Here is a 21,114-nt window from a genome sequence, read left to right as displayed (position 1 = left end):
ATACCCCGTAAAAAAAAAAGGTTTAAAAAATAACAAATACACCCCCGTGACTCATACTTGGCAGATTTCGACAACCACAACGGTAAATTACTAATCAGAACTAGCCGGTAATTCACCGATCTGATATTTTCCAGCCAGATCCATAATAGATCTAGCCGAAAAGGCCAGATTTGACCGTCAACGACGGCCATATCTTTAGCCGTCGCTGACAATCAAAGATGGCCGTCGTTTTGGCCTTTTTCGGCCGTTGACTGTCATAGCAGGCCGTAGATCTGGCCTTTTCCAGCTAGATCCGTGGTGGATCTGGCCAGAAAAGGCTATAACGACGCGTTACGACATAAATCCGACTAGTCTGTGTCGTAACGCGATTTTCCGACCAGATTCCGATAGTGGTGGCCAGAATCTGGCACTGTAGGTGGTAGGGGTATTTTTGTCATTTATATGTTGGGGTGTTTAATTAAATTAGTAAACCTAAGGGTTTTTTTATAAATTTTTAAATTTTACCTCGTAATACTCTCCTATTCAACTATCCAATATTATTTCCAAAATCTTATTCAAAATAATGAACTAATAATAATATAGGAAAAACCTATATGAATATATTTCAATTTATTAATCAGCAAAACTCAAGCCCCCTCATGGTTCCTGGAGGCTCTTAAAGAGATTATTAAAAAAGGAAAAAAGAAAAAAATTATTAATGAACTCAGCTGACATGGTAGCATGCAGCAATATGGAATATTCAGAGAATAATCCCGTACCCTTGATTTTGACTTGCTAATATTAGTTTCTAGTAGTTATATCAGTAACCACCGTCTCCGTCGGACAACACCCAATAATTTTGGAGAGTACATATACAATAATCCATGATTTAACCCTATATTAAATAGTAATATAAAAACTCACCATGGTCCCTTTGACTTAAAACAAAAGTTCAAAAAAATCTCAGAAAGCAAACATTGGTTGAGTATGACACAATCTTTCAAATTTCATTTGAATATCACAAACCTTACCAAAGATACCTATTTCATTTCTCATTCAAAAATTTAAAGTTATAAAAAACGACACTAATTTTGAAATTATATAGTAATAACTAAGATTTTTGTAGGAAAGTCAAATCTAATTCTAATTAGAAAGCTTGGTCAAATTTGATAACCCATTTTATATTTAATTCCTAAAAGAGCTGGATATGCAATCCTTCCCATAACTAAATAATTAAAAAAAGAGCTGGAAGGTTAAACGTCACATGTAAATTTTTTTTTGGGCTTCAAAAGCATATTTTCACATGAAGAGATTCGGTAGAATAATGTGTACCCGTTTTCTATTTAATTCGCATCAAGATCGAAAGTGGTATCAGCTTTGTGATAATCTTTATGACTAGGAGAATAATAATCTCGAATTGAATTGATATAACTACTATGTATTATCCATCCCAAAAAAATATGGTCAAGTTGATTATAGTAGTTGTTCATTTGGATAATAAACTTTCTAATTATTTATTTCAGGAACTCTTAATTTTTATAGTCGCTCGACATTTGATTTGAGATTGAGACTAACTTTTACCAAATAATGCTTTAAATTCACTTTTATCTAACTTAAGCTTCACTTCAAATACATACACAAATCATTTGAGGTCGGTCCATTTTTTGTTTTCTAGGTTAAGCAAACTTCTTTCATCATTTTAAATTTCTAAATTTAATATCATATTTTTTTATTTAATGGGGTGAAATTTATATGAATGTTTTATTACATATTAGAAACTTTTCTTAGGGGGTTAAAGCAAACAATGAGTGTGATTGGAACGTCTATTAAAAATATACAGCTAGAAATGTTAACTTTTGGGAGATTGATTTAAGAAAATATATTTATAAATTATAATATATTAGGATATCAAATGCACATGAGAAGAAAGTTTCAAATGCTTCTCAACAGGGTTGATTTTCCCTCAGAATCATTCATGTGATGGCAAAAATATTTCAGTTTCATAACACAAATCAAACAAATTTAGTCTGTCTCAGTTTACTGTCTAATATTTATATGAGCTTCAGTAAGAGGTTCAATGTTTCCATCTAAAACAGAATTTAGGTCAGGCAGTTGGATGCCAGTTTTTACATCTTGTACTAGCTTGTAAGGATGAGACACATACCTCCGAGTTTCTCTTTGCGTAATGGCATCCCTATTTATGCAACTAACACTTGAAACTCCTTGCTCCCTTGCAATCACAACAAGTTTGGCCTTCAATCTCTCCAGGGCCTTCATCTTGTTTGCAAATTGGCTCCTTTCACCTGAAACATAAATAATATAATCTCACATCTCGTCAAAACGTTTGACAGAAATTATGGACCAATAGCTTAAACAAACGAAGATGAAAATTTACAAAAATTCGTCAAGCACCTGAAGATTGTACAGTTATGCCAGTAGGAATATGCTGAATGCAAACTGCAAGTTCCCTAACGTTCTTCCCTTCTCCAGGAAGAAATGAGGGTGATGACAAAATTAAATCCTCATCATTAATTTGTAAGTCAAATGCTGTTCCCAGGAAGAGAGGAACAACATCTACACATGCTGAGCTAGTCTGCAAGATTCAAAATTCAGTTAACAAAGTGGTTTTACTTGTCTAAATGAATGAAGGGTAACATTTATAAACACATACCTCGTGCCATACATTACCCCACATACACACAATATAAACATTCGGATTGAGTTAAGACATCTTGAATTAATTGTATCAGGACCATACATATATACCTTTGGATTTGAGTTGTAAAATATTATTTCAGTCTTATTAGATAAATCTTATAGTATATAAACATGACTATGATAAAATTAATATCAAAACGTCCTAACTAGAAAACTATTATATATATAAAATATATATATATGCCAAAAACTTTCTTCAAACAAAATAATCAAGAGTATCATAGTGGATTAATTTCCCAGATGAGAGGAATTTGGAGGTTGACATCTCTCTCCTGAAATATGGACTTGAAATAAGCAGAATGTGAAGGAAAAGCAGTACCTCATTTTCATCAGATCCACTTTGAGAACTTATCAGGAGGTGGACACCTCTCTCTCCTGAAAGATAGCCAAAAGCACACTCAAATTCAAACTCAATAGTTGCAGACTTGATAATGCCATTCTTGCCAAAACACTTTTCAACTAGCCTCCCATTGTATCCTTGTTTTTCTCCCCATTTGTTATACATTCTTAAGAGTTGCTCAGCCCATATCTGGAATTGATATATTAGAATCTTGTATTAGAAAGGAATTATAGCTGCATTTCATATGTAGGTCAATTTACAACCCAAAGGACTTCATAGCAACTGCACAGAATTATCGCATTCATAGTAAACATATCCATTAATGAGTAACTCTTAATGAGAGAATAAGTGAGGCTCTCAACAATACACTATTTTAGAGCAGGATCATCAGTGAGTTAATTTTAACATTAATTCCAGTGTAAGAATATTCCCAACAAAATGAAAAGAAGAGAGAGCATATTAGGTGTTTGGATACTGAAACTTTTAGCTTGACTCATGAAAGATTTTCAGAGTTTCCTCACAAAGTATCATCTATAAATTGTAAGGTTCACAATAAAAGGAGCAATCAACAGTAATGCCAATGTAAATTGTTAAAGATGAGAATATCAACAAGGCATGTGAGCATAGTCAAATGAAAGAAGCACACAACAATTAGGGGAGGACCAAGTTAATTATGCATGAGGCCTCAGGGAAAAGGACAAATGGCAGGCAACCTAAAACAGTTCCAAGTCATACAATTATAAGCAGTGGCATGACATCTAAGAAGTACCTATGTAGAAGAATGAACAAAGTTTGATAGCAACATGCCAACACAAACGTTTTACTCTTTATAAAAGGAATGCTAGTTTACTAAAGATAATTCCACAAATTAAGAAAGCTTGATGTCCAAGGACTAGCAGACTATTGCTGAGCTACAATAGATCCTATCCAGAGCCAACCTGTTTATTTCTAGTTGTTCTAAAGGTAAAACATAACTCATGAACGACCTAGATCTCAAAGCTGCGTCATCTTTCAGTCAAACTTAAACTTAATAGACAATATAGAAATCAAACCTCAGAGCAGATGCCCTCTGGTCCAGCTTTAACAATTACACATGCTCCCTCTATGTCATACGGTCCATGGAGAAGCTTGGACATTTCATACTGATCCAAGAACTTGCTCACATGTAAAGATGTGTTGTATGCTTGCTTGAAAAGCCCGAAATTGATAGCATCCATCTCAGCCAACTGTGAAATGAGCTTTGCTTCTTCAGCCTGCAGAAACAAGCATACATAATCATATAAAATACAGAAGTCTCCATCTTTACCTAAGAAAATAATTTCACAGCAGAAGAAGTTTATCAGACTGGCAGAGTCCTAAGATTTTCCTAAATTATAGGGTTAAAACTCAAATGAGTCTAGAAACATATCAAACAAACAAGAAATATCAATGTGTACTTCACCAAAGCCAATAAAAAACAGAAAAAAAAAAAAATGGATCTGAAACAGAGAAGATTCTAATGAGGAGACACAAGTATTTGAAAGATAAAATATGAGCAAAATCTAGAGGCCAACTATAATAGATGATAATAGAGAGTTTTGCCAGCTTATAATCACTAAGCAACAAATAGTCACGTTCTTGTCCTCATCTCTCAAAAGAAATACAAATTCCTAAGTTAATTAAAATCTAATCTGTGCAGCAGATTACCTTATATTTTAGGTCTTTGAGAGCATCAACTACTCTGGCACTGTCAGCTAGCTTGACAAGAATTTCATTGGATTTGGTGGGGTCATCCCACAGGTTATAGCCACGTATCATCTCTTCCTGCTCAATCTTCCTTGCTTCTTCAAGTTCCAGTGCTGTTGGTGCCAGCATCTCAGCTCGGAGAACTGTATCTTCAATCTTTTTTTTTAAAGAAAACAAACCTATAGGTCCAATAATCATATTAATTGAAACTCAGAAGCCAACAAGATGCAACACTGTGATATTGCAAAATTTAACAACTTAATGTAATCAATTCATCAATAAAATATTTCTATCTGTAACAAAATAATTCATATAAATGAGCAACCATAATGGCTCATGCACTTTCTAAACAGATCATCTTACTCACAAGGAGTGAAACCGGTGACATGACAAGCTAAATAAAAGATTCTAACTCAAGTTCTTCTCTAGGAGATATGTTATTATAGATAAATGATGCCTTTCACAAAAGAAGTTATCCACATTCTGTTAGCCCCCCATACACAAGGTCTATAAATCCAAGGGCAAAGGAAGGAATAGGAATAAAGAGGTGTTGGGTATGAGTTTGTTTTCAGGGGTTGAGGTGTGCAATAAAAGTTGTTAGGATTGTGGAGTCTGTTATGAGTCTGGACAGGTGTCTGGACAGGTGGCTGTCAATTCTGTTACAGAAGAAAATAACTAGCTTATAAAAGGGAGAGAGTGTGGAGAGTAGGATATCAAGTTTATATTCTGGAAATTGGTGGGAGGTCCCCAGCTCCTCGAATTGCTGGGAACTATCTGTTTTCCAATTGCATTTGTTCTGTTCTTTCATTCAGTATCCATTAATACAATCTGTCATTAGATATCACTTGTGTCTATTGCCATTGTGTGTGTGTGTTGGTTGCCGTGAGTTTCTGTGTTGCAGGAGGGTTCCAACAGTTTGGTATCAGAGCGGGGAATAGTTAAATCGAAGATGGAAGGTAGGATGGAAAATGTGGAAAAAGAAATGAAGGCTGTGCAGGAGGATATGAGTTCAGTAAAAACAGATGTGGGAAGTCTTAAGGAGTACTTGATTGAGATGAGGGAATTGATGAGGTTAAGAGAGGAGAGGGATGAGAAACGAAACCATGAAAAAGAGAAGCCTCACTCCAACGACGAGAAAACAGAATCTGGGAATGGCCAACAACCGGAACAAGAAACAAGCGGGGAAAGTGAGAAGGAAGAGAAGAAAGGTCGGAAGTTGGAACTACCGATTTTTAGTGGAGAAGATCCCTTTGGTTGGACTTTTCGTGCCGATCGATACTTCATTCTCAATAAATTTGGGTCATCGGAGATGGTGGAGGCCGCGGCAGTTTGTATGGAGGGTAGAGCATTGAATTGGTACCAATGGATGGAAGGGAGAGAACCTTTCAAAGCGTGGGATGAGTTCAAGGCTGCTCTAATCACCAGATTCTGGCCGTCATTCCAAGGCTCTGCGAATGAGGCACTGGTGGCGCTGAAACAACACTCCACCGTGACTGAATATAGAGAGGAGTTTGAGTCCCATACGACACCATTGAAGGACTTAGGGGAAGAGATATTGATGGGAGTTTTTATTAATGGGCTCAGAGAGGAAATATGGGCTGAGCTGAGAGTGTTAAGGCCCAGTTCATTGCAAGAAGTAATTGAGCAGGCCCATCACATGGAGGAGAAAAACTGGATCATGGATAAGAGTCGGCCCAAAACATTCAGGGCCCAAGGATCCAGGGAAAGCTACTCACGCGTTTCCAACAGCCTAGATCCAAATCGGCCCACATGGTGGTCCAATCTAGCGAAAGCACCCAGCAACCCAGATCCGATCCGACCCGCCCCGACCCGCCTGGTGCCCCAACGCAACAAAACCACCAGATGCAAGACAGATCGCATCTTCACGCACACCCGAAAGGAAAGAGAGATCGCCGGAAATGGCCAGCGCAAGTTTCCGAGGGGGATCAGGAAGGGGTTTCCGGCGTTTGTCTGAAGTCGATATCCAATACAAGAGAGAAAGGGGGTTGTGCTTCCGATGTGACGAAAAGTTTGGCCCCAATCACCGTTGTCGGAGCAAATCATTGCAGATCCTGTTAGTGTTGGATGACGACGAGTCTAAGAAGAATGAAACCCCACCAGAAAATGAAGAAAATCACAGTCAAGAGGGAAATGACCTAGCTCTGTCCATGAACTCCATCGTGGGTATAACGTCAGACAAGACTTTGAAGGTAAAGGGTCAGATTAGAGGTTCAGATGTGGTGGTGTTGGTAGACAGCGGAGCGTCACACAACTTTATTTCTCTGGAGTTGGTTGAAAGGCTGGGTGTTGCAGTAGAAAAGGGGAAAAAGTTTGGGGTAATGGTGGGAAATGGAGTAACTGTGAAAGGAGAAGGGGTATGTCGACAGATTGCTCTGGATGTGCAAGGGATTCAGATTAAGCAGGATTTCTTTCCCTTTGAGCTCAAGGGAGCTGACATTGTTCTGGGTATCACATGGTTGAGCTCATTAGGGGACGTCTGTGCTAACTGGAAGAAGTTGACTATGAGCTTTGAGGTGGATGGGATCAGAATTAGTTTACAAGGGGACCCTTCCTTGGTGAAGTCAGCTGTCTCCCTGAAGTCAATGTTACGGACCATCAACCACAATGGGGGAGGAATTCTGGTGGAATGTTACTCACTGGGGAGAGTTTTCACGACCACAGAGGAAGAAGTCAGTCCACGAGTTCAGACAGTTTTAGATCAGTTTAGACACCTTTTTTACCATCCCACCAAACTCCCTCCACACCGTACCCATGACCACGCCATCAACCTTAAAAAAGGAGCACCAGTCCCTAACATCCGACCTTATCGGTATCCTTATTTTCAAAAAAATGAAATTGAGAAGTTGGTGGAAGAAATGTTAGCTGCCCGTATTATTCAACCTTGTACCAGTCCGTTCGCCAGCCCGGTGTTGTTAGTTAAGAAAAAGAATGGAAGTTGGAGGTTTTGCGTTGATTACAGGGCTCTCAATGACATAACAATTCCTGACAAATTCCCAATCCCCACCATTGAAGAGCTGCTGGATGAATTAGCAGGGGCAACTATTTTCTCTAAGCTCGATCTTCGATCCAGATACCACCAGATCAGAATCAAGGACAAAGATATTCCCAAGACAGCCTTTCGAACACATGAAGGGCACTACGAGTTTCTAGTTATGCCGTTCGGCTTGACCAATGCTCCTTCGACATTTCAGTCTCTGATGAACAGCATATTTAAACCAGTTCTGCGTAAGTTTGTGCTTGTATTTTTTGATGATATTCTGATTTACAGCCCCGACTTGGAATCCCACATCAAGCACCTGCGGCAAACTCTAAGGACTCTGGATGAAAATGAATTGGTTGGAAATTTTAAAAAATGTTTATTTGGACAGCAGAAGCTGGAATATCTGGGGCATCTAATTTCAGCTAAAGGGGTTGAGGCAGATCCGCAGAAAATTGCCGCTATGGTTTCTTAGCCCATACCCACCAATGTGAAGAGTCTTCATGGTTTTTTGGGATTAACAGGGTATTATCGCAGGTTTGTAAAGGGATACGGCAGCATCGCCCAGCCACTCACAAGACTACTGAAGAAAAATTCTTTCAGTTGGGACCAAGAAGCACAACAAGCCTTTCAGGCCTTAAAAGATGCCATGACTTCAGTACCTGTTCTGGCAGCCCCAGATTTCAACTCTCCATTCGAGATTCACACAGACACCTCGGGCTACGGTATGGGGGCTGTCTTAGTTCAGAACAAACGACCCATAGCTTACCTAAGTAAGGCCTTCTCCCCTCAAGCTAAACAGAAATCAGTTTATGAAAGAGAGTTAATGGCCGTCGTGTTTGCGGTACACAAATGGAGTCCGTACTTATTGGGCAGGAAGTTTATCATACGCACAGACCAACGCAGCCTCCAGTTCCTCAAGGACCAGCGAATTAAAAACCGGAACAACAAAAATGGGTGTCCAAATTAATGGGGTTTTCGTTTGATATTCACTACTGGCCGAGAACCACTAATAAGGTCGCCGATGCTTTATCCCGACGAGAAGAAGAACCCGAATTATCATCCTTGTCAGTGAGTCAGTTTACAGAATTTGAAGAGTTGGCAACTGAAGCTCATCAGGACCCCAAGCTTAGACAATTGATTCAAGATATGGTTGTGGCACCCAATAGCCGACCAAACTACAGACTTCGCCATGGCTGTTTATTGTATAAGGACAGACTGGTTTTGCCAAAAAGCTCTCGGTTCATCTAGAAATTGCTTGCTGAATTTCACTCCAGCCCAACTGGTGGTCACTCCGGCTTCTTCCGGACGTCTAAAAGGGTAGCTAACATCGCTTATTGGGTAGGCATGAAGAAGGATATCCAGAACTTTGTTAAAACCTACACCATATGTCAAGTCAATAAACACTCAGCTTTGAAACCAACCGAATTACTTCAGCCACTACTGATACCCACGCAAGCATTCGATGACTTGACAATGGACTTCATTGGAGGACTTCCAAGGGCTAAGGGGTTCGATACCATTCTGGTTGTAGTTGACCGCTTGACCAAATATGGCCATTTTCTGCTCTTGTCGCACCCTTATACCGCTAAAGAGGTGGCCCTAATATTCATGAAAGAAATAGTGAAGCTTCACGGGTTCCCTCAATCCATCATTACCGACAGAGACAGACTTTTCATGAGTCAATTTTGGCAAGAGATTTTTAGGGTATCCGGGACAGCTTTGAAGTTTAGCTCAGCTTATCACCCACAAACGGATGGTCAATCCAAAGTGGTGAACAGGTTTGTGGAGGCATATCTTCGCTGTTTTTGTAGCTCACAACCCCGTCAATGGCCGAATTGGCTGCCATGGGCTGAACTTTGGTACAACACGACATATCATCGCTCTACCAAGATGACACCGTTCAAAGCCTTGTACGGCCGTGACCCCCCGGTTCTCCTGAAGTTCACAGACTACCCTTCCCAGGTTGATGAAGTAAACCAATAGCTCAGTGAGCGAAATGCCATCCTTCAGGACCTTAAACACAACCTGGAGGTAGCACAGGTTCACATGAAAACACAAGCAGACCGTCATCGCAGGAATGTGCAGTTCTCTCCAGGAGATCATGTGTATCTTCAACTACAGCCTTACAGATTTAAATCTCTGGCCACAAGGTTGAATGAAAAACTGAGTCCTAGGTTTTATGGACCTTTCCGGATCTTGGATAAAATCAGTCAGATAGCTTACAGGTTAGAACTACCCCTAACAACCCGCATTCACCCTGTTTTTCACGTGTCTCAGCTGAAACACAGCCTACATAGCTCAGTTCCTGTACAGCCTCTACCTCCCTGTCTCACCGAGGACTTGGAACTGCAAGTTCAGCCAGCTGAGGTGCTGGATGTGAGGTCTCTTATGGATGGAACCACAGAGGTTCTCATTAAATGGCACGATCTGCCCACTTTCGATGCCACATGGGAACCCTTTGATGTAATAAACAACCAATTTCCTCAATTTCACCTTGAGGACAAGGTGGCACTTCGAGGGGCGGGTATTGTTAGACCCCCCATACATAAGGTCTATAAATCCAAGGGCAAAGGAAGGAATAGGAATAAAGAGGTGTTGGGTATGAGTTTGTTTTCAGGGGTTGAGGTGTGCAATAAAAGTTGTTAGGATTGTGGGGTCTGTTATGAGTCTGGACAGGTGGCTGGACAGGTGGCTGTCAATTCTGTTACAGAAGAGAATAACTAGCTTATAAAAGGGAGAGAGTGTGGAGAGTAGGATATCAAGTTTATATTCTGGAAATTGGGTGGGAGGTCCCCAGCTCCTCGAATTGCTGGGAACTATCTGTTTTCCAATTGCATTTGTTCTGTTCTTTCATTCAGTATCCATTAATACAATCTGTCATTAGATATCACTTGTGTCTATTGCCATTGTGTGTGTGTGTTGGTTGCCGTGAGTTTCTGTGTTGCAGGAGGGTTCCAACACATTCCCACATGAGACACATAAGCCAGATCCAGTTGCCATATCTCATTTACCTAAACACTCACTGAATATGCTGTAGCCAATTGCCATAGACCCCAAGCATCCACTGCTTTACATGTATCACGCTTAAGGCTGTCCTTTCCTTTTACAATTCTTTTTCATTTTCTCTTTAAATTAAGGTAGAACCAGAGAAGAAGATATTCAAGAATGCAAAAAATCCAAGCTAAGACAAAGGATTAAATTTATTATCTAACCCATTCAAAAGTAAAGTTTCAACAAATGGAAAAACTAAGCCGTTCAATGTCATTAGTCATGCACCAAAAGTAACAATGAATGCAGTCCCACATTCCATGTTCCGAGATAAAAGATAATTATATTAAAATCTCTGATTAGAGATTAAAAAGAAGAAGAAAGAAAGAAAGAAAAACAAGCTAAACACAGACTAGTAGGTTGTACAAAGTTCAACTTCGGAGCCAGGATTTTGAAAGTTGAGAGTTTGAATTAGTTGGGCTCCCCCTCCATACTTGGAAATTAGTTCTCTTGCTTGAGGAAGTTAAAAACAGAAATGGCTTCCCTTATAAAACAAAGATAAACATATGAATTAGCCAGGAACCAATATTTTGAAACCAAACAAAAGGGTAAAAAATTTCTTTGACAAATTATCACACACAGTCAACTATCTATCCATTGTGCATTTTTCAAACAACGTCATCTTAACATTCACCGACTGATTTTTGAAACTGGGTGGAACCCATATGAACGTATAATGCGAAGAACATAAAACAACATTTGAAAATATCAAGTACCAACATATAAATTTGACAAAGAGAGAGCAGAAAATGCCACAAACCCAGTTGCTTGTAGACCCTGTTTTTGTTATCCATAGACTGAGAAGCTCGAATTGAGAAATAAAAACGCTGAGCTTGTGTCTTGTTTCTGTTGTTTCTTCTGCTTGAAGCACCAGTAGTACCATTTCCTTTCCCCAAAAAAGGCTCGGCAGCCATTTTTCAAGCTAAATTACGTGAATCTGCAGAGAAGATGTTATAGCAGGGTGTTATTTTGGTGGTGAGACTTGAGTGCGTCCACGTAGTTTGGTTTCATACTGGGTAGAGTGGCTTATCCAAGTTCGATTTGTGTGCAGTGTGGAATGCTGCCATGTCACCAACCGAAGATCAAAATCTGGCCTCTTAGGCCAGTTGTCTTTGGCATAGTTGGAAAAGAGCGCAGTTTTCTTTGACTCCGTTTGGTTCAAAATTTTGGGGTTTTGGAAAATATTTTTTTGAAAAAAGTTAAAAAAAAGTTAAATTGGGCGGGTATTACGATGTAGAATTTATAAATTAATAAAATACCTTTTATGTTTGTTTTTTTACAAAATACCCCCTATAATAAAACATTAAAAGTTAACAAAAATATCCCTAATTCACCCTCAAACACTCCCAGCCGGCGACCACCATCGGAGGTGGCCAGAGTCGCCGTATGGGCGCATGACCGGTTGGATCTTGCCGGTCATGCGTCGCTATGGCCTTTTCTGGCCAGATCCACGGTGGATCTGGCCGGAAAAGGCCAGATCTACGGTCAGATCTGGCCATCAACGGCCAGATCTGGCCGTATTTGCTCTCAACGACGGCCAACAAACGGTCGTCGTTGATGGTCAATGACGACCGTTTGTTGGCCGTCGGTGGATCTGGCCGGAAAAGGCTAGATCGGCGCACTACCGACCAGATTCAGCCGGTAGTGTGCCATCCTACCAGATTCCGGCCATTTTCCGGTGGTGGTGGCTGGAATCTGGTAAATGTGGATTATTGGGGTGTTTTTGTAATTTTAAAAAAAATATTTAGGGGTATTTAATTAAATTATCAAATTTAAGGTGTTTAAAAAAAGTTGAATAATATTGGGAGTAGTATTCCCAAAAATCTGAGTTTTTTGGTATTTTACTGTTTAACTTTTTTGGGAATACTAAAAGTAGTATTCCCAAAACTGAAACAAACGCAGCCTTTGTTTCTTTGGCTAATGTTTTAAGACAAGTTATTTGTTATTTATATAAATAGGGAATTGTTTTTTAGCCCTAATTTGCTAAATTTAGGGACTGAAATGAAAACCGGCCCTTCTCAGGAAGTCTCTTTACCCCAATAAATATTTTATCATTCCCTTGGGACGAAATTGCCCTTTTCTTCTTCACTTAACACTTCTCTTTATTCAATTTTTCCTCTTTATTAACATTCTCTCACAAAATCCAACATTATCCAAGCTTAATTTATTGAAAATAAGGAATTATTTTGTCCTATGTGTTGAGTTTTTCGTTCATTGGAAACCACAACTTAAGGTGTATGCTACTTATTATTTAAAATAATTTGGTGGGTTAGTATATAATAGAAAATTTGTTTTATGTTTGATCTTAAATGTTGTATATAAGTTTGTTTTTTTATGTTACTTTGTTGGGATTATTACTCTAAACTCCCCGAGGTTTCACTGATACATCTAAATCTTGAAGGAGCATTTGGTTGGGGGTTATATGGGATTACTAAGGTTATGTCATCTTATATTTCTTGATTACCACGTTTAGTTGTCAAGCAATATAAGATTCTTATAATCCTGTTGGTAATTTGATAACCTCCATTTTCCTAGATATTGTAAGATTACTAAAGTAATTTTTTTTTTTTGCTACAATTCTATCCCTTATTAATAAAATTTTAGGACAATAATACCCTTATTTTTAAATTAATTTACTTAAATCTAGCTTTTACTATTTTACCCTAATTAATTAACTTTTGGACAAAATTACCCTTGAATTTAAAACAAATTGTAACCCACTTAAGCCACCACCCCCAGCCAAACCACTACCAGTCACCGTCAAAAGTCACCAAAAGAAGCTGGAAATCATCATGAGTAGCCCACCGTCATTGGGAGGCTCCAATATGGCCGTTTTCGGTTATAGTAGATTTGGTCAGAAATGGCCAGATCAATAGATTTGGTTGTTAAAGGCCATATCGATGGCGTTTATCAGCCATATCTGGATAAGATATGGTTGTTAACGACCAGATTGATGGCCTTTATCAGCCATATCTGGATGAGATATGATTGTTAATGGCTATGGATCTAACTATTAATGGTCATATCCATCGATTTGGTTGGAAATTGCCAGATCTACTTCAATGTAGCATTTTTTACCATCAATATGGCTAGAAACGGCTATATCAGAGCCTCTCGGTGTCTCTCAACTACTCACGGTGACTCCAGGCAACTTTCGGCAGGGGGATGGCGGTGGCAGGTAGTGGCTTGGGGTGGTGGGAGTGATTTTGTTATAAATTAAAGTTTTATATAGGCGGGGGTGTTTTAGCTAAATTTGAAATGTTGGGGGTTAACAAAACTATTCAAAAATTAATAATAAAAACAATATTATATTAAAATTTGAAAAGAGTGCAATTTTGTAATTTGAAAAACATATCCACCAATTTATTCCTTCCAACTAGAGATGGGCACATAGCCCGGCCCCGCAGGGATCCGCCCCGCCCCGCCCCGAATGAGGCAGATTTTCCCCGAATTTTTCGGGATTTGGGCCGGGCTCGGGCCCAAAATTGCCCCCTGAAATTCGGGGACAGGCCGAGGTCAGGATTAGCTTTGCACAGCCCCGCCCCTTCCCCGGCCCGTATATATATATATATTAATTTTAATAATTGAAAATCAATCATATATACCTATAATAATTTTACTATTTGAAAATCAGTTATACATTATACAATAACAAATTATAATAGCGTTACTTTAATGGTTTTTATATTTAATATGTACATTATAGGTTTAATTTTTTTTTTTTTTTTGATGATATAGTCTTTACGTTTAATATGTATATTATATGTTTAATTTCTTTTTTGGTTGGTATATATAATTGGGAGAAAATAATAATAAAAGTATAAATTAAGGAAAAAAAAAAAAAATCCCAAACAGGGAATTTGGGGTTTGGGGAACGGGTTTTTTTCAGGGATTCCCTGAATTTTCCAAACGGGCTTCGGGCCAGGATCGGGGAATCTCCTCGGGCTTTCAGGCCGGCGCTGAAGACAGTGATCCCCGCCGTGCCCCGGCCCGTGCCCATCCCTACTTCTAACCAAACATATTAATATAACATACCTACAAATTTATTTTAACTAACCAAACACATTTTCCTAAAGATTCCAANTACAAAATTTGGGATAAGTATTCCTCTTTTAAAGTTCAACAATTCTACAATGCATTACCATTTCGATTGCTTTCCTAATTGGATGTCTCTCACAAAAGGTGTAATGATATTATTCAACCAGTATTGGATCAATGAGATGAAAATAAGAGATTTTTTTTTTTTTTTTCAAATTTATTTTGATTGCAGGTCATATCTTTCAAACTTCGAAGTGTAGGTTGAGGTCGCGGAGTACTTATGGCCCTTGAGAACATTTATTCCCATCTTTGTATCCGACATAATCAGGGCGAAATCATTATTTTATCTTGGAGAGGGTTAGAATATTTTCAAAATAATACTTGTTATTTTTAACTTTTTTATAATGAACATTGACGATCCAATCAACTTGCACCTCAATGTAGAAGAATTTTTTTTTTTTTTTTTACATCTAAAACAAATTCCAATTATGCTTGAATTATTAAATTGCCCTCTTTTTAAATATTATTTAAATTAGTGAGTATGTTATTTAAATTACTAAATTGTCCTCTTTTAAATATTAAGATAATATATTTTTATTATTAATTTTTGAATAATTTCTTTTAGCCCCCAATATTTCAGATTTAGCTAAAACACCCCCGCTTACATAAAACTTTAATTTATGACAAAATCACCCCCACCCCCTGCTGCCACCGCAAACCACCGTCGGAAGTCCCTGAAAATCACCGTGAGTAGCTTACTGTGACCACAAGGCTCTGATATGGCCGTTTCTGGCCATATTGATGGCTGAAAACGGCCATTTCAGGCCAGATCCTTGGCAAGTATTGGCCAAATCTAGGTGAGATCTAGCCATTAATGGTCATGGACCTGGCCGTTAACGGTCAGATCTATTCAGGGCAGAATAGATCTGGCTGTTAACGACCAAACTTGGCCCAGATCTGGCTGCTAATGGCTAGGGATCTGGTCGTTAATGGCCATATCCATTGATCTGGCCTAATATAGCCGTTTTGACCACATTGAAGCCTCTCGGAGCCTCCCAATGAATCTCGATCATTTTTAGGGACTCCGACGACGGTCCGTGGTGGTTGGCTCGCTGTCGGCGGTGGCGGCTAGGTGGCGGTGGCAGTTTGTAATTTGTTTTAAATATAAGGGCAATATTGTCCAAACACTTAATTAAACAAAGGTAAAATTGAAATGGTATATTAATGTAAATTTATTTTAAAACAGGGGTATTATTGTCCAAATTTTTTATTAATAAGGGATATAATTGTAACAAAAATAAGATTACCTTGGTAATTTTAAAATACTTAAGAAAATGGAAGTAATCAGATTATCTCCAATATTACCAACAGTAACAACTATTGGTAATGCAAGATTACTAGAATCTTATATTACTTGAAAACCAAACATAGTAATAAAGTAATATAAGATGAGATAACCTTAGTAATCTTTCATTACCTCCAACCAAATGCCCCCTTATTGGTATCAATGTTATGTGCTTAATTTGTCGGCATTCATAGGATGTTGTTCTTTTATGTTTTTCAGCTACTACTATCCTTCTAAAACTCGACAATTCCAAAATGCATTACCATTTCGACCACTTCCTTAATTACAATGATATTGCACTAGAGATGGGCGTTTGCCCCGGCCCCGCGGGGATTCATCCTGACCCGGCCCGAATGGGTCGGGGAATCCACGAAAAAAACGGGGATAAGGCCGGGGATGGTCCTTAGTTATGTCGCCGTATCCGGGGATGGGCCGGGGAAGGGGATAGTGCAATCCCCGGCCTGGACCGCCCTGTAATGCCCAACATGAAGGTACATGATTTAAATTATATTTTATAGCCCTTAGTTAATTTTTATTAAAGTTATTTTAAGAGAATATAAAGAAATGCCTTAAACTTGCATTAAGGGTAAAATGGTATTTTCACTCAAAATTAGTTGAAAAAGTGGGGAGTGAAAATAGGTAGAATTTCATAAAGAATACAATAAAAATGAGGGCATTATGGTAATTGACTAAGGGACAAGGATGGAATTTTCACAAAAGTTTAAGGGCAAAATGGGAAAGTGAGTTTATAAAATAAGATGATAAGGGTTTATAACCCTTATTTCCTTCATTCCACCGCCACACTACTCTCCCATTTTCGCTCAAATTTTCATTCAATCCTCCAAGGATTTTGAGGGCTTTTAAGTGATTTTTAATAGGGTTTTGATTCAAGACTTCAAAAGGTAAGAATTCATGCTCTTTATCTATGATTTATTTGTGTAAAAGTTGAGTTCTTATGAAGTTTATGCTTAGGGTTAGAAGAAGTTTTGAATCCAACAAGAGTAAAAAGCTTAGTAGAGAAGACTCAAGCATAAGGTAAGTAAATTCCACTCAAAATCCAACTCAAGTTAAAGTTTAAGAATTCAAGTGAGTAGATATTTCTTTTAAGTATGCATATGTTATGGTTATTGAGAAATTGAGATGAGATTGATGATGAATTATACTTTTTGTTGGATATTTTGAATATGAGAAGTGTATGTGATGTTTGATGATGGGTTAATTGGAAGAATTGGAGGAATTTTTGGAGTGTGTTTGCCGTGTAGGTATGGTGATGTTACAAGAGAGATTTTCTCTCATTTTTGGATGGTTGAGAAACAAATTGAATGATAAAATTAGGGTTTTGTTATGCACAAGTAATGTTTGATGAAATGCCTAAGAGAAGTATAAGTTTGAGTAGAAACCTTAATTTTTGCAACATTGCATATTTGCATTTCATGAGTGCATCCAAGTAAGATTTCAACATGAGCCATCCATATGCATATATTGTGTATGTGTAGAAATTTAAGAAGAATAGAAAATAAGACATAAAGAATAACAGCAAAAATAAAACACTCTAAGAATAAAGAGAAAGGAAGAATAAACATTAAAGATTAAGAGTGGTAAAGAAGAGAAAGAATAGGTTATTGTATGGGGAACCGTGAGTGCTAAGAAGAAATTCTCATATACACGCCACCTTAATTGAGTGGCATAAGAAAAAGAACAATTGTACGACCCGTAAGAGTGATGTGGATAGGGTTGTACCAAAAATTCCACATGCACGCCACCTTAATTGAGTGGCCTAGAAGAAAGAAATTGTATGGTCCGCGAAGTGCATGTAGATGAGGATTGTACTCACTCACATGGCCAAGGTTCCAAATCTATACTCAACCGAGCACGATCGGCAAATAATAAGAAAGAAGAATAAGAAGAGATAAGGAAGATAAAAATAAGAAAGAATAAGAATAAATGAGAAAAGAAAGATGAGAAAGAATAAGAATAAGAAAGAATGAAAAGAATAAGAATAAAAATAATGAAAGCTTGAACAAGCAAAGAGAGAAAAGAAAGAAAAGAGAAACAAGAGAAGAAAAAAAAGAAAAACAAGAAAGGAAAAAATAGAAAGAAAAAAGAAAAAAAAGAAATAGAACAAGAAAATGAAATAAGAAAGAAAAGCATTTTATGCATTATTGCATATACATTTTATTCATGCTATTGCCATGAATTTCATCATGGTTAGGAAGAATAGAAAGAATAAGAAAGAAAGAACAGAGAAATAGAAAAAAGAAAGAAAGTGAGAGTTAGAAACAGAGGAAGAAACAGTGAAAAAAGAGAAGGAATTAAGTAGGAAAGAACCAAAAAGAAGAAGAGTTAAGGGATTTACTTCTGACATTTTATGCTCACCCCGTTGTTTTTCCATGTTTTTGCAGGACATAGGTGAGCACCGGTCGGAGGGACATCGCAAGCGGAGAGGATTGGCATTACTGTCCACCGTTGCTAAGTTTTTGTACTGGTTATTTTGATATATGTAAAGATTATGTTTTGCAAGGAAAGAAAAATTTGAGCCCAACTATTTTCATATACTAAGTATGTATGTTTTTTGTATATGTTATAGAATACTAGTAGAAAGAAGTCATTACACGACCCTCCCCCCCGCTTTTTTTGAGTTTTTTTTTTTTTTTTTTTGTTTCCTTTACAAATTGTATATAAAGTTAAGTTTAAATCATAATTTTAAGTAATGTATCTAAATTTTGATCATACCTTTATAATATTTTCTAATGTTTATATTAAATTTATAGAAAAATAATTTAAACGAGGGAGTTTAATAATTAAATATATGTATTATTACTTTGTGAATTTCACAAAATAATAATACATGGGACATAGCCCAAAAATAAATTTAATTAGATTATTACAATTTACAAACCAAGATAAGAATATATACAATTGCTTAACGACTTACAAATTACACAAATTCAATTATCCTTGTAATTAATTAATTGATCGATTAAATATGATGTTAAACTTAATCAAATAATGGGATTTGTCCCTTTCACAAATGGACTAATTTTATTAGTTGTAGTAGAGATAGTGTTTTATGAATTAATTCACCAATTTACCTAGTAAATTATGTTAAGATTGAATTTAGTTATGTTAATTTCATGAAAAATTAATTAATTAACATGGCTAACTAAACCTAAGCCTCTATATAATTGAATAACTAAGCAATTTACCTAATAAATTATGTTAAGATTGAATATAATTATTGTATTAATTCTTGTTGGAGCTGTCTGAGTACTCCAGCGGCAACAATCCAACATTTTAACTTTCTGTAAATGGGCCCTGGCTTTTTCCGGTCATTTAATGGCCCCTCCCTATAGTTCTTTTGAATTTCAAATAGTATTTAAGATCCTTAGTTTTCGATTATCTAATAAATCACTTAATGAAAGTATAATATCGTTCCAGCTATTCATTAATTGGATGACATTTAACTTTAACAAGTTGTTAAGAAATTTGAAATATATGGTTTACAAGCTTTTTGAACTGTGAATGGCATAGACGCATAGTTGCAGTAATGTAGCCTGAATGATGATTATATTTTATTGCTTTGAAATCCATGAGTATGTTCCAATTTTTACCAAGAAATTGTTATTCACCATATTCAATTATTCATATCAATTTGCTTTTTAAATCTTAATTTAAATTTCACAAGAAATTGTTAGACTTTATATTTTCTTACCTTAAATTATGCATTTTTAATGAATTAAGTTAATTAACTACTTAAATTAAACAGTCAAATTGTTAAATATAATACTTATCAACGTACTAGTTTTTCACAATTAAAATAATTAATTTTACGGAAAGTATTGATTTACACAGGGCAAAAATCCCCGTTCGGGGGATAAATCCCCGCGAAGCCCCAGTTATCAGGCCGGGCTGGGACGGGGATGGTCACCAGAAAAATCCAGCGGGACAAGCCGGGGATGGTCCTCGGAGAGGGTAACGGGGATGGGCCTGGGGCATGGGGTCCCGACCCCAACCCCGACCCGACCCGCGCCCATCTCTATATTGCACTAATAAGTAATAATGGAGCATTGAAGTATCACAGAATATAATTAATTTTATTTGAGTGAATAATATACTAAAAAAGATGTGTAAAAATATATTTGGTTGACTCATATACCTTCTTCTTTTTCCCAATAACTGTACCGCTCTACTGCATTTACAAAACAAAAAGCTAAAATATCAATATATGAGTTTAGATATGAGCATTCTATCTAGAAAATGAAGCATTAAAGGGTGAGTTTGTTTCTCTATCCTATTCGTATTCCAAATAAAAATGCATATTTGTTTTCTTATTCTCAAAATCCTATCCTAAATTATTTAACTATTTTTAATTTTCAAAACCTACCTTGTAATAATCAACAAACTTTACTTAACAATAATATTTCAAAAATACTACTCCAATTACTAAACAAACACGTTTGTTTCTCTATCCTATTCATATTCTAAATCAAAATACATGGGTGCGTTTGACTCCCTATTTCTACCCATATTCCCAATCTATTCTCCAAATATTGTGTGGCACATTATTCCAGAAATATAACTATATTTTTTTAATTACTTTTAGACCCCTTAAGTTTATTAATTTCATTAAATACCCCCAGAAAAAGTTTAAAAATTAACAAAAATACCCCCATCAACCCATACTTGCCAGATTCTGGCAACCACCATTGGTGATAGTCAGAATCAGTACAACAGCCTACACCACGACCAGAACTGGCTGGTAGTTCACCGATCTGGATGGCCATCGTTGACCAAAAACGATGGCCAAAGATGGACTTCTTTGGCCTTTTCTAGTCGTCGACGGCCACATCACGGATCTGGCCGGAAAAGGCCATAGCGACTCGTTACGACACAGATCCGACCGGTCTGTGTTGTAACGTA

General features: G+C 37.2%; 1 protein-coding gene across 1 annotated transcript; it reads right to left on the bottom strand.

Annotated features, from left to right (window-relative positions):
- Nucleotides 1-1,957: 1,957 nt before the first annotated feature.
- LOC116116859 (peptide chain release factor PrfB3, chloroplastic) lies at nucleotides 1,958-11,869 on the bottom strand. The gene is made up of 6 exons (XM_031402906.1): nucleotides 11,572-11,869; nucleotides 4,724-4,941; nucleotides 4,090-4,290; nucleotides 3,017-3,226; nucleotides 2,392-2,572; nucleotides 1,958-2,282 (listed from the first exon to the last, which is right to left on the bottom strand). Exons 1-6 carry the CDS (start codon nucleotides 11,723-11,725, stop codon nucleotides 2,017-2,019), a joined length of 1,230 nt encoding a protein of 409 aa, XP_031258766.1. The 5' UTR covers nucleotides 11,726-11,869; the 3' UTR covers nucleotides 1,958-2,016.
- Between the last annotated feature and the right edge of the window lie 9,245 nt (nucleotides 11,870-21,114).

Source organism: Pistacia vera, unplaced genomic scaffold (genome assembly GCF_008641045.1).
Source record: "Pistacia vera cultivar Batoury unplaced genomic scaffold, PisVer_v2 Contig786, whole genome shotgun sequence".
NCBI classification, from domain to species: Eukaryota; Viridiplantae; Streptophyta; class Magnoliopsida; order Sapindales; family Anacardiaceae; genus Pistacia; species Pistacia vera.
The sequence above is the reverse complement of the archived record's forward strand: the minus strand, read 5'-3'. Positions and strand labels throughout refer to the sequence as shown.